The 13,018-nt window shown below is 49.7% G+C and overlaps 1 protein-coding gene across 15 annotated transcripts; it reads right to left on the bottom strand.

The window, feature by feature from the left end:
* Positions 1 to 2,529: 2,529 nt before the first annotated feature.
* Positions 2,530 to 6,473, bottom strand: PSRC1 (proline and serine rich coiled-coil 1). Of its 15 annotated transcripts, none has more exons than XM_055353931.2 (8): positions 6,153 to 6,473; positions 5,639 to 5,695; positions 5,481 to 5,538; positions 4,582 to 5,023; positions 4,100 to 4,214; positions 3,740 to 4,009; positions 3,359 to 3,452; positions 2,530 to 3,119 (listed from the first exon to the last, which is right to left on the bottom strand). In XM_055353931.2, the coding sequence occupies exons 2-8, from the start codon at positions 5,655 to 5,657 to the stop codon at positions 3,116 to 3,118; spliced, it is 1,002 nt and encodes a 333-aa protein (XP_055209906.1). In that variant the 5' UTR covers positions 5,658 to 5,695; positions 6,153 to 6,473; the 3' UTR covers positions 2,530 to 3,115. The 15 variants fall into 15 exon arrangements, with proteins under 15 accessions (XP_055209906.1, XP_055209912.1, XP_018866910.3 ...); XM_055353937.1 differs by having other exon boundaries at positions 5,639 to 5,748; positions 6,022 to 6,154; XM_019011365.4 differs by lacking the exon at positions 6,153 to 6,473 and adding an exon at positions 6,033 to 6,132.
* Positions 6,474 to 13,018: the final 6,545 nt, after the last annotated feature.

Below are 13,018 nucleotides of genomic sequence, written 5' to 3'. Positions count from 1 at the left end.
CTGTAGTCCCAGCTACTAGGGAGGCTGAGGTGGGAGGATGGCTCAAACCCAGGAAGTAGAGGCTGCAGTGAGCCACGATCGCACCACTGCACTCCAGCCTGGGTAATAGAGCCAGACCTTGTCTCAAAAAAAAAAGGACACAAACCCTAGAACCAGACTGAATGACTTAATCTTTCTGAGCCTTAAGTTTCTCTGCCCACAAAATGAGGATGATGACAAAAGCATCCACCTAATTGAGCTTTTATGAGGATTAAGTGAGTTAACACATGTAGAGTGCTTGGAAGAGTTCATAGTACATAGTAAGAGGCCAGTAAACACTGGCTTTCTGTGTTGTTGCTACTGGGTGCAATGGAAGAGTGCACAGACAGAAAAAGTAGAAAGCCAGGCCCAAAGGGAAGGAGACAGGCAGGTGGCTGAACAAGAAGGGCAGCCATGGCAGGAGGGCCTCCTCCCTGACTGGCACTGCTTACTGAAAGTGCTGCTGAAGCAGGTTTGGAGTGGGAGGAGGTGGGGTGGGGACAAAACTCAAGGCTGACCAAGAGGGCGAACAGGACGTGCCATGCCCTCTCCAGCCGCCAGGTGGCAACAACACATGCGTCTGCAGCTTGTTTTGCCTCTAAGGACCCACCCTGGACATGGCTCCACACAAACATGTCACCTTCCGGCCTCGCCCAGGTGTGTACCTAAGCCTGCTGACCTTCCAGTGCTTCTGTTGGCCCAGGAGCCACCAACAGGCCCTGCTCACTAGACACCAGTGCAGGGCGCAGCTGGGAGGCACACCTGAGGTTTCTTGCCTTAGGCCAAATTTCTCCAGAGCTGAATACTCCGTGTCTGTCTGCATACCCCTTCCCTCCCACCGATTCCTGGAATCCCAGAGGCTGCAGGAGTTGCTGCAGAATTCAGGGAAAGGTGCATATCTAGGCACTGTCACTGAAGTAGGTGGATGTGCCAGGTGAACCTTGGAATCAGCCACAAAAAGGGGAAAGCAGTGATGGGCCTCTGGCTCCAGGGACAGGGCAAGGACACTTTGGTGCCTAAGTCAGGCATTTATGGCCAAATAGGCATGGGTGGGGGCACCAGCTGGCAGTCCCACTTCTCTTTGCCCACTTATCTGCTGCTTTTCTCAAGTCATGGCCTGACCTTCAGGGAGGGAAGTTTCCTCAAAACTCAGAAGGAGTTGAATTGGTTCTGATTACTAGAGTTAAAGGCTGCAAAAAAAGGGAGGCCCTACACCAAATCTGTTAAACGTGTCTTTGTTATTCCTTCAACAAACACCATCTTGCACTCGAATATCTTCTGAATAAATAAACTAAATGCTCTGCTACACACAGGTCACAACACTAGGGTACTGCAGAGGTTTCCGGATCCTGACGCTCACCCCCAAGTCTAACAGGGGAGATGAGGAGAGCACAGACAACCCCAGTGATGTTAGTTGGAGCCTGACTAGGTGTTCCAGCAGCTCTGGCTGAGGTGATCGGGGAAGATGAACACCACCAAAGGGCCTTCACGTCTCACAGGGAGAGCAAACAAGAAGCTGGTGCGTTTCTAGGAGGCTCCATTATTTTGCCAGTAAAGGACATTCAAGTTTAGGATATAAATAAGAATCTACCTAGATCCTAGCTTAATAGCCTCACATACTGTGAATTAAGCTACACTTTTAACTTTCATCTGGACATCCCAATGATACATGAGACCTGGGGAAAGGCAGCCTGTCCTTGTCTAATGCCAACAAGGGGAGCAGTCACAGCCTGATAAGCCAGAATCTCAAGGCCCTAGGGCCTATTCAGGCCCCTGCCTAGGAGGCCCATCCTGGCTCCCTGCCCGGAATTAGAGATTTACTCCAAATTTGTTAGAAATTGGAGCAGGGGGCTGGGTGCAGTGGCTCATGCCTGTAATCCCAGCACTTTGGGAGGCCGAGGCGGGCGGATCACGTGAGGTCGAGAGTTCAAGACCAACCTGACCAACATGGAGAAACCCCATCTCTAGTAAAAATACAAAATTAGCCAGATGTGGTGGTGCATGCCTGTAATCCCAGCTACTCGGGGAGGCTGAGGCAGGAGAATCCCTTGAACCCGGGAGACAGAGATTGCGGTGAGCTGAGATCGCACCATTGTGCTCCAGCCTGGGCACCAAGAACAAAACTCCATCTCAAAAAAAAAAAAAAAAAAAAAAAAAAAGAGAAATTGGAGCAGGGGCTGGGTGCGGTGGCTCACACCTGTAATCCCAGCACTTTGGGAGGCTGAGGCAGGTGGATCACCTGAGGTTAGGAGTTTGAGACCAGCCTGGCCAACATGGTGAAACCCCGTCTCTACTAGAAATACAAAAAATTAGCCGGACGTGGGTGGCAGGCGCCTGTAATCTCAGCTACTCGGGAGGCTGAGAAAGGAGAATTGCTTGAACCCAGAAGGTGGAAGTTGCAGTGAGCCCAGATCGCGCCATTAAACTCCAGCCTGGGTGACAGAGCAAGATTCTGTCTTAAAAAAAAGAAAGAAATAGGAGCAGGATCGACTTCCAGATATACAGAGAATATAAAAATACATTCACTTTATTTTAGAAAAATGAAGACTCATAGAGTAAGCTTATCACAAACTGGCCTATTAGGAGTCACAGAATTCACAGGAAACAATTTCTGAAGACCAGGTGCCTGCTGCCACCTCTCCAAGCAGGCCAGAGTCCAGTAGAGAATGCGATTCAGGAAGATGGCTCCTCAGAGGGCAGGGAGGTTAGCTACGGAGGCCGCTCACATGGAAATGTCCAGTGAACCAATGCCAAGGAAGAAGATAAGATTCTCTGGGGCTGACCACAACAGTGAGGGTGGATAAAGACAAACCACTTGCCTGTACTTCTCATCTTCTATTTGTTCATTTCACTGCTGGAAGGTGACCTCTTTTCCCCTAATCTTCTTTCAACCCAGAGAGTTTAAGTCTTCTCCAGCTCAATCCTAATCCACCCCATTTCCCATGGTCTCTACTCCTGGGAGACCAGCCCTGGTGGCATCTCTTCCTCCTGTCCCTGGGCCAGAATCTGCTGGAGTCAGGGTCTGCTGGGTAGAGGCGAGTCCAGGTACTGACTGTAGTGGTTTGCTACTGAAGTCTTGCTTGCTGTCCTGATCTCTTTACCTAAAGAAATAGAAGGAATAACTGCTTTAAAATGCCCTTCGTCCTCAAGACCATTTGTCACCCAGCAGAATTCAAGCTCCTCAGGGTGGGAAGAAATGGGATCCCCCTTCCCCTGCCCCAGGCTCCCCTCCTCTCTCCATCTTTCCATACAAAATTCAGGGCTGATGTGCATAACAGCTTGGAATCCCAGATGATGGTGGGGTAGAGAGACAGGACGGGCAAGGGAGGACCAGACTGACCTGGTAGGTCCTGGGACTGCCACTTTCCTGGGGGGCTGCAGATTGCTGCGAGTGGCACCCATGACAGGAAGATTTAGTCGCTGGGAAACAGGAACTTCATGGGGGTTAACAAAATAAACGAGTTAGCAGCAAGTTTAACTGACCTCGAAAAGAAATACTGGATGAAGGGAGCGAGTGTGGGATTAGTACTCTCCCCCTGACCATGAGGTATTTGAAAACTAAGACTCAGACTCTGTCCAGCCCCATATCCTCTCTGTAACTCAGTCTCCCCATCTTCCAATTGAATTGCAATAAGGATGGCAAAAGTGGTCACTGTTGACAGCTCTGGGAGGGTGAGGACACGCTGGGCAAGGGCGGGAATTCTTCCTCCTGACCTCTTACCCTTGTGTCCACTTTCCCGCACTCTGTGTCCTGCAGTGCTTGGTCTTGGAAGCCCTTTTCGAGTTGACAGAGAATCCGGAGGTAGGGCACCTCTGCCAGGTGGCACACTCCGGCTGGTGAGTGGCATTCGGCTGGCAGGCCTGGGGATGGCCGAGGGAATGGGCAGTTGACTGGAAGATTTAGCAGCTGCTCCGTGTGGCCGGGGCAGGCGTTGAGAGTTGCTGGTAGAAGGCTGTGGGGCCAGGACGGATCTGATGGGGGTGGGTGGGCCTGGTGGAGAGGAGTGGAGAAATTTCAGGGTCAATCCCACAAACTCCCCACTCCCACTCACCCGCAACTTGGCTGCTCTGGTCTCCTCACTGGCTGCTGCTCTCCCACTGGGCCCGGCTCTCCCCCGGACTGGGGGAGTCGATCGGGTAAGAGGAGAAGATGCTGGGCTTTTGGATGCGGGGAACAGATTGCAAGTGGGTGACTCCTGAAACACAAAGAGAGAGAGAAAAAAGACTAGAGTGGAAAAAATATCTGTTCTGTGGCTTAAGGAATTAAGAAATAGAGGTGGAGAGTTGTCTACATCCCAGTAAGGAAGGGTAGAAGTTAGCTGCTAACATCACCACATCACCATCACCATCACTATTGCCAATACCATTTATTGAGTTTATCATAGACATATACTCAGACACTGTGGTAAGAGTTTTGGTTCTCTTTTTTCACGGTTCTCATTTAATTCCAACAATTCTAGATGTAGAAATACTATCCCTGTTTTACCAATAAGGAAACCACTCCCTGCATCATGGCACACAGCATGTCTGGGGCACACCTCCAACTCAACTCTCTCAACTCACCCTCTTCATGTTGGAGGGCCTCTTTCCAGATGTAGCCCGGAGAGCCCTGACTGACCCCTTCCTATCATTGCTCCGGAGTCGAGGCGTCAGGCTGCTTGGGGAGGGGGTGCTCCGCGTCAAAGAGTTCACAGTGGGCAGCAGGTCTCGGACAGGACTGTCCTTCAGCACAAAAGTCTCCCGCCGAGGACTGGGCTTCACTCGGCGAGGCCCCAGGCCCTCGCCTGCGCTCTCCCGATCCTGCAGGGCACACTGCTCCAGCTGAGCGGCCAGCCGGTTGGCCTCATCGAGGATCTCCTCCAGCTTCTCTGGGCTGAGGGGGCCTAGGCTGAGCCTCACACCCTGGGGGGCAGGTGCCACTGCATTTGGGTCACTTCGGTGGGAGAGGCCCCGTCGAAGTGGTTTCTCTGGAGTCACCAACACTGTTATGTCTTCCTCCTCACGGCTGAGACAGGAAACAAACCAGTCATCATGCCCATGCAAAAGGGAACAGGAGATTATGCAAGGGAGACTGCACAAAAGCCCCACAACAGAGCCAGGGACATGACCCTAGGCCCTGATGCCCATGCTGGCTGTGAGATGTGGCCTCTGGGTGATGAGATACCTGGTTCTATGGGGTCTAATAGGCCTTTAGCATTTACGGACATCAGAAATGATGCCAGGATGGAGATGCAGCAAATCCACTTATCCTTCTTCTTAACACCCTGAAATCTAACTCCAGCTTCTCCCTTCTCTCCCCGCTACCAATAGTGTCATAGAGGCCCAAGTCAGCCAGCCGCCCAGCAGCCCCAAGTGCGCCAAACCTTGCTAAATTACCAACCCAAGCCAATAATTCAGCAGTAAGGGATTCGAGACAAAGAGGTACTGTTAGAGGAAAATAAGTGGGATAAAGAGGCTGGTACCTGTCAGATGGTGACAGCCCCCCAAAGTCCAAGGTCTCATCCACAATAAACCTTACATCTGAAGGGGAAAGAAGAAAGCCAGTCATGGGTCCCTGATGCAGCTCTCCATCGCTGGGTCTCACTCCTCCCTTTCATTCTTCCCTCCCTCCTTTCCTTACCTTCCTCCAAATCATCCATGTCCAGCCAGCAGGAGCGAGAGTCCAGTTAGATCTGAGCTGGAGAGAAACCGTACCTTTCCTCAGGTATCCATTCTGCCCAAGGCTCGCAGCTAGATTCAGGGTGCAAGCCAGGGTCGGGGGTCATGCTGGAGGCAAAGCAAGCGCCCAGGAGTGGCACCTCCCGCACAGCTACTCCTGCCACCTCCGGGAACGATACGGAGGGCTCCCCCAACTGCCCAGATTGCCCTGGAGCCGCCCTGCATCCTGGCCTCTCCTCACTGGGGGCGGCCTGCACACCCCATCTTCCTCCCCGCCACTATCCTCAGGGTTCTGCACTCCCCAAGCCACCTTTCCACTCCCCTGGCATCACACGCAAAGCACACCTCCAGCCCACCCTGTGTCCACTTCCCGCGCCGCCTTATCTTCCACGCAACAGGCTTTCTCCCGCAACCTAGTCCCGGGAATCAGCTACGAGGGGGCGGGGCTCCTTTCGAATCTCTCAGGCCCCACCTACTCAAGCCACACGCGCATCGTGATTGGTGAATCCTCAGGGGGAGGGGCTGCGGAGCTGCCGGCCGGAAGTCAGCCGGTGGGGGCTGGGGGAGAACCGTTCCCAGAAGACTGCATCCCGGTGGCGGAGCCGAGGGTTGAGGCTGCGAGTGCGCGTGCTCGCGTGTGCGGAGACTCTTTCCCGTAGGCAGATGGGAGCAGAGCGCGGCTGGCCAGGAGGGAAGAAACGGACCCACGAGTATGGAACTCGCGCCCCGCCCCCCTCCCTCTGCTGGGCCGCCGAGCACCCAGTCTCCAGAACGGTTGTGCTGCCCAACGTGGCCGCTAACCGACGCTCTACGGGAGGAAATTCGTTTTCTTGGGCGCACTCAATATGCAGGCGCCGCATTGGCCGAGGTTCCTCAGTTGTGGGTTTTTTCCAAGTTAAGGGAGCACCTAAACACTTATATTGTAGGTATATTAAGGTTCTCTTAGAAGTGCATCCTCCATCGCCTCTTCAAGAACCTGAGGCAGCTGAGGTGCAAAGAAAGCAACGGGCTTTTCACGCAGGCAGGCTTGGGTTCAAATGCAACCCAAGTTTAACTGACCTCAGAACCCAAGTTTCGGTTTAGAGGCGGCTGCCTTGAGTATATTTGCCCTCTTTTCACCTCTCTTCGCTTATCTGTGAAAGGAGGATGTTGGTCCTCGCAGTTACGGTGTTACGAGGATAATTATGAAGGCGTTTTCTACCGTGTGCCCTTAGGGGATTTAGAGGGGGTGTTTGTAAGTAGCTCCCTCTGAACTAAAAGCAGTATTTGTAAAATGCTTAAACCAACTTGTTAGGAGTGTTGTCTCTGTTGTTTCTAAATGTTGCCCGGGCCACCAGTGAACTTGTCAGAGGCTTCAAACCAGAACGACTCCATCTGGAATAGAGGCTGGGTAAAATAAGGTTGAGACCTGGGCTGTATTCCTAGGAGGTTAGGCATTCTAAGTCACAGGATGAGATAGGAGGTTGGCACAAGATACAGGTCACAAAGCCCCTGGTGGTAAAACAGCATGCGGTAAAGAAGCCAGCCAAAACCTACCGAAACCAAGATGGCGATGAAACTGACCTCTGGGGGTCCTCAGTCCTCATTATACGCTAATTATAATGTATTAGCATGCTAAAAGACACTCCAGACAGCATCACCACGGTTTACAAATACCATGGCAACATCAGGAAATTACCCTACATGGTCTAAAAAGGGGAGGAGTTCTTAGTTCCAGGGATTTGCCTACCCCTTTCCCGGAAAACTCATGAATAATTCATCCCTTGTTTAGCATATAATCAAGAAATAACCATAAAAATGGCCAACCAGCAGCCCTTGGGGCTGCTCTGCCTCTGGAGTAGGCATTCTTTATCCCTTTTCTTTCTTAATAAACTTGCTTTCACTTTATGGACTTGCCCTGAATTATTTCCTGTGCAAGGGCCAAGAACCCTCTCTTGGGTTCTGGATCCGGACCCCTTTCTGGTAACAACAGGAGGAGACAGCAGGTCCGCACAAGATACAGGTCACAAACATCCCTCTAATAAAACGGTGCAGTAAAGAAGCCGGCCAAAATCTGCCAGAAACCAAGATGGTAAAGAAAGTAGGCCAGGCGCGGTGGCTCACGCCTGTAGTCCCAGCACTTTGGGAGGCCGAGGCGGGCGAATCACGAGGTCAGGAGATCCAGACCATCCTGGCTAACACGGTGAAACCCCGTCTGTACTAAAAATACAAAAAATTAGCCGGGCATGGTGGCGGGCCCCTGTAGCCCCAACTACTCGGGAGGCTGAGGCAGGAGAATGGCGTCAACTTGGGAGGCAGAGCTTGCAGTGAGCCGAGATCGCACCTCCGCACTCCAGCCTCGGCGACAGAGTGAGACTCCGTCTCAAAAAAAAAAAAAAAAGAAAGTGACAGCTGGTCATCCTCACTGCTTATTATATGCTAGTTGTAATTCATTAGCATGCTAAAAGACACTCCTGCCAGCGTCCTGACAGTTTACAAATGCTATGGCAACGTCTATATGGTATAAAAGGGAGAGGAGCCTTCAGTTCCAGGAAATCATGCTCCTTTCCCAGAAAACCTATGAATAATCCACCCCTTGTTTAGCATATAATCAAGAAATAACCATAAAAATAGCCTACCAGCAGCCCTTGGGGCTGCTCTACGGAGTAGCCATTCTTTTATTCCTTTACTTTCTTAATAAATTCACTTTCACTTTACTCTGTGGACACGCCCTGAATTCTTTCTTTTGAAAGATCAAAGAATCCTCACTTGGGGTCTGGATGGATCAAGACCCCTTTCCAGTAATAAACTGAGCTCCTAGAAAGGTTCTGAATATTTAGAGTGAAAAAGCCCTAAGGGAATGGTTGAGGAGCTTTCTGGTAAACAGAACCTGAGCTTTAGTCCTCAGAGTTCATGCCCATTTTTTTGGCCATTTATAGGCTTTCTTGTTTACTTTCTAGTTTTTGGCTGTGACGTTGAGGTGGTGAGGTCTGCAGGAGTGAGATGTCACTGTAATAAATGCCACCAGAGACCAAGAAGCTGGAAACCAAAAATAAAATTCTAAGCCCCCCAGCCAACTGAATGGACCCCTTCTCTCTGACAAGGGCATTCCAGATTTAACCTGGAAAACTAGTTCAGGCCATAATGGAAAGTGGGGGTTGGACATGCCTCACTGTACTCTCTGCTCTTTGGGATTCAGGCACAGCTGACCAACATTAACATTAAAACAGAGATCTGGCCAGGGGGCAGTGGCTCACGCCTGTAATCCCAGCCCTTTGGGAGGCAGAGGCAGGCAGATCATCTGAGGTCAGGAGTTCAAGACCAGCCTGGCCAACGTGGTGAAACACCATCTCTACTAAAAATACAAAAAATTTAGCCGGGCATGGTGGTAGGCGCCTGTAATCCCAGCTACTTGGGAGACTGAGGCAGGAGAATCACTTGAACCCAGGAGGCGGGGGTCGCAGTGAGCTGAGATCACGCCACTGCACTCCAGTCTGGGTGTCAGAACGAGACACTGTCTCAAAAACAAAAAACAACAACAACAACAATAACAACAACAAAACCAGAAAGATCGTAAGGCTAAGGAAACAGACTTTTTTTTTTTTTTTTTTTGAGATGGAGTCTCACTTTGTTGCCCAGGCTGGAGTGCAGTGGTGCAATCTCAGCTCATTGCAACCTCTGCCTCCTGAGTTCAAGTGATTCTCCCGTCTCAGCCTCCCGAGTAGCTGGGATTACAGGCACACGCCACCAAGCCCAGCTAATTTTTGTATTTTTAGTAGAGACGGTGTTTCACCATGGCCGTGATCTGCCTCAGGTGATCCGCCCACCTTGGCCTCCCAAAGTGCTGGGATTACCGGGATGAACCACCACGCTTGGCCAGAAACAGACTTTTTGTAGCAATAATATTACTGGAAAGGGGTCCCAATCCAGACCTCAAGTGAGGGTTCTTGGATCTCACACAAGAAAGAATTCAAGGCGAGTCCATAAAGTGAAAGCAAGTTGATTAAGAAAGTAAAGGAATAAAGAATGGCTACTCCATAGGCAGAGCAGCCCGAGGGCAGGTGGTTGCCCATTTTTATGATTATTTCTTGATGATATGCTAAACAAGGGGTGGATTATTCATGTCTCCTTTTTTTAGACCATATAGGGTAACTTCTGGATGTTGCCATGGCATTTGTAAACTGTCATGGTGCTAGTGGGAGTGTAGCAGTGAGGTCACTCTCATCATCGTCTTGGTTTTGGTAGCAGCAAGGTCTTTATGACCTGTATCTTGTGCTGACCTCCTTAGGATCTCATCTTGTTACTTAGAATTCCTGTCTGGGAATGCAGCCCAGTAGGTCTCAGCCTCATTTTACCCAGCCCCTATTCAAGATGGAATTGCTCTGGTCGAAACGCCTGACAATAAGACGCCAAATTCCAGCCTGATTCTAGTATAGTATCACAACAGACAGTAGGCCCTGAAAGAAATTAAAGTATTTTACCTCAAAATATATTTTTCTTTTCTTTTTCTTTTTTTAGAAGCAAATGAAGGACAAAATTTACTGTTCTTTTTTTTTTTTCTTTTGTTGTTGTTGTTGTTGAGACGGAGTCTCACTCTGTTGCCCAGGCTGGAGTCCAGTGGCACGATCTCGGCTCACTGCAAGCTCCACTTCCCGGGTTCACGCCATTCTCCTGCCTCAAGTGGCTGGGACTACAGGCGCCTGCCACCATGCCTGGCTAATTTTTTGTATTTTTAGTGGAGACGGGGTTTCACCGTGTTAGCCAGGATGGTCTCGATCTCCTGACCTCATGATCCGCCCGCCTCGGCTTCCCAAAGTGCTGGGATTACAGGCGTGAGCCACCGCACCTGGCCCACAAAATTTATTTTAAAAGATGCTGCAAATTCACTCATCTGCTCTAAATAACTCCTGTCCTTTGGGATCCATTTATGGGCAATGTACACGAGACTTTACCAGTGCAATATACATATTTTCAATAGGTCTTTGGGGAACAGGTGGGGTTTGGTTACATGAATAAGTTCTTTATGGTGATTTCTGAGATTTTGTTGCACCCATCACCCAAGCAGTGTACATTGCACCCAATTTGTAGTCTTTTACCCCTCACCCCATCCCACCCTTTCCCCGAGTCCCCAAAGTCCATTGTATCATTCTTATGCCTTTGTGTTCTCATAACTTAGCTCTTAACAAAATATATTTCTTTGACATATTTTGAAATGGCCCTGCAGAGCTGTCTCTTGTGGGGAAGATCTACATTCTGTAGAGAATTCCCGTTCCTTCCCAGGTCTTTTCCCTGATCCAGGAGAGAACTAGGAGTCTGGCACATTTTTAGGTTTGATAAGAGCTCTGAAGTCTGCTACCTGGAGGCTTCACCCGCATAATAAATCCTTGGTCTCCATAACTTTTTATCTTAACTCAGACATTCCTTTCAATTGGTTCCAGGTCTTGGATAATAACTCTTAACCAATTGCCAATCAGAAAACCCTTTTTTTTTTTTTTTGAGATGGAGTCTTACTCTGTCACCCAGGCTAGAGTGCAGTGGCGTGATCTCGGCTCACTGCAAGCTCCGCCTCCTGGGTTCACGCCATTCTGCTGCCTCGGCCTCCCGAGTAGTTGTGACTACAGGCGCCCACCACCGCACCTGGCTAATTTTTTGTACTTTTAGTAGAGACGGGATTTCACCATGTTAGCCAGGATGGTCTCGATCTCCTGACCTCGTGATCCGCCCTCCTCGGTCTCCCAAAGTGCTGGGATTACAGGCGTGAGCCAGTGTGCCCGGCAGAAAACCTTTGAATCTGCCTATGACCTGGAAGCCCCTCCACCCATGCTTCAAGTTGCCCGGCGTTTCAGGTTGAACCAATGTATATCTCACATGGATTGACTGATGTCTGATGTCTCCCTGAAATGATTAAAACCAAGCCATAGCCCAACCACTTTGGGCACATGTTGTCAGGATCTTCTGGGGCTGTGTCAGGGGACCTTGGTCACTCATACTTGGCTCAGAAGAAATCTCTTCAAATATTTTATGGAGTTTAACTCTTTTAATTGACAGAGCCTATTAGAATTTAGGGTGGGAAGACCCAGAACTTGCAAGTTTATGTGAGGAAGAGCAGAGAGAAGAGGATTGCCTCTTCTGCTAATGAAGATGGAATGTCAGTTGCTTGCAGGATTTAGGGTACATGGAGGGTGGGAAAATCAGAGCCAAGTAGGGCTTCCCTCTCTCCAGGCAAGTAGTAGCAAAGTGGAGATCAGAGGGGAAGAAGCTGTTAATGAACTGCGTTCCTTCTTCCCCTTGGAGCAGCCTGAGTAGAGAAACCCTACGCTTCATCCATCCTTAGATGAGTACAGGAGGAAGTTTTAGCAAACTGGAAGTTAATTTCTCCTAAGGAAACTCCACCAGTTTATGATATATATATATATATTTTTTTTTTGAGACAAGAGTTTTGCTCTGTGGCCCAGGCTGGAGTGCAATGGTGCGATCTCATCTCACTGCAACTTCCGCCTCCTGGGTTCAAGCAATTCTCCTGCCTCAGCCTCCTGAGTAGCTGGGATTACAGGCATGTGCCACCACACCCAGCTAGTTTTGTATTTTTAGTAGAGACGGGGTTTCACCATGTTGGTCAGGCTGGTCTTGAACTCCTGACCTCAGATGATCCGCCCTCCTCGGCCTCCCAAAGTGTTGGGATTACAGACGTGAGCCACCATGCCCAGCCCAAATTATGATTTTGAAAGCTGTTGCAGTACCAGGAAAAAAAAAAAAAAGAAGGCAACAGAACTACTTTCACCTCCATTAGAAAGACAGCAAAGCCAGAAAGTATAGCTTTCAGGCACAAAAATTCTTCGCCCAGCCAGTAATCTGGGAAATATTGATATTTGTTTTCCTCATCTGAACCCCAAAACGACATGTAGGAACAGATGTTTAAGTTTTTGGATAAATAATGAATTAATGAAGAAATTCCGGCCAGGCGTGGTGGCTCACGCCTGTAATCCCAGCACTTTGGGAGGCCGAGGCAGGTGGATCACAAGATCAGGAGCTCGAGACCATCCTGGCTAACACAGTGAAACCCCATCTCTACTAAAATACAAAAAATTAGCTGGGTGTGGTGGCACGTGCCTGTAGTCCCAGCTACATGGGAGGCTGAGGCAGGAGAATCACTTGAACCCGGGAATTTGAAGTTGCAGTGAACCAAGATCATGCCACTGCACCCCAGCCTGGGTGACAGAGCGAGACTCTGTCTAAAAAAAGAAAAAGAAAGAAAAGAAAGAAAGAAAGAAGGAAATTCCTCCTCTCCCAGCCACATAGTAGGCCTGAACTCAGAAGTCTTCCTTAAGTGTCAGATTCATAAATGAGAACAGTAAGGACTCCA

The sequence above is a fragment of the Gorilla gorilla genome, chromosome 1 (genome assembly GCF_029281585.2).
Source record: "Gorilla gorilla gorilla isolate KB3781 chromosome 1, NHGRI_mGorGor1-v2.1_pri, whole genome shotgun sequence".
Lineage (NCBI taxonomy): Eukaryota > Metazoa > Chordata > Mammalia > Primates > Hominidae > Gorilla > Gorilla gorilla.
This window is presented reverse-complemented; position numbering and strand designations above follow the sequence as displayed.

What these genes read in the sequence shown, in the direction of transcription:
- PSRC1 (XM_019010803.4), bottom strand. An exon ending in GGCCCTCCAACATGAAGAGG is followed by an intron (nt 4,215 to 4,581) that starts GTGAGTTGAGAG and finishes TTTGTGTTTCAG; the next exon opens with GAGTCACCCACTTGCAATCT. An exon ending in GCGGGAAAGTGGACACAAGG is followed by an intron (nt 3,453 to 3,739) that starts GTAAGAGGTCAG and finishes ACCCCCATGAAG; the next exon opens with TTCCTGTTTCCCAGCGACTA.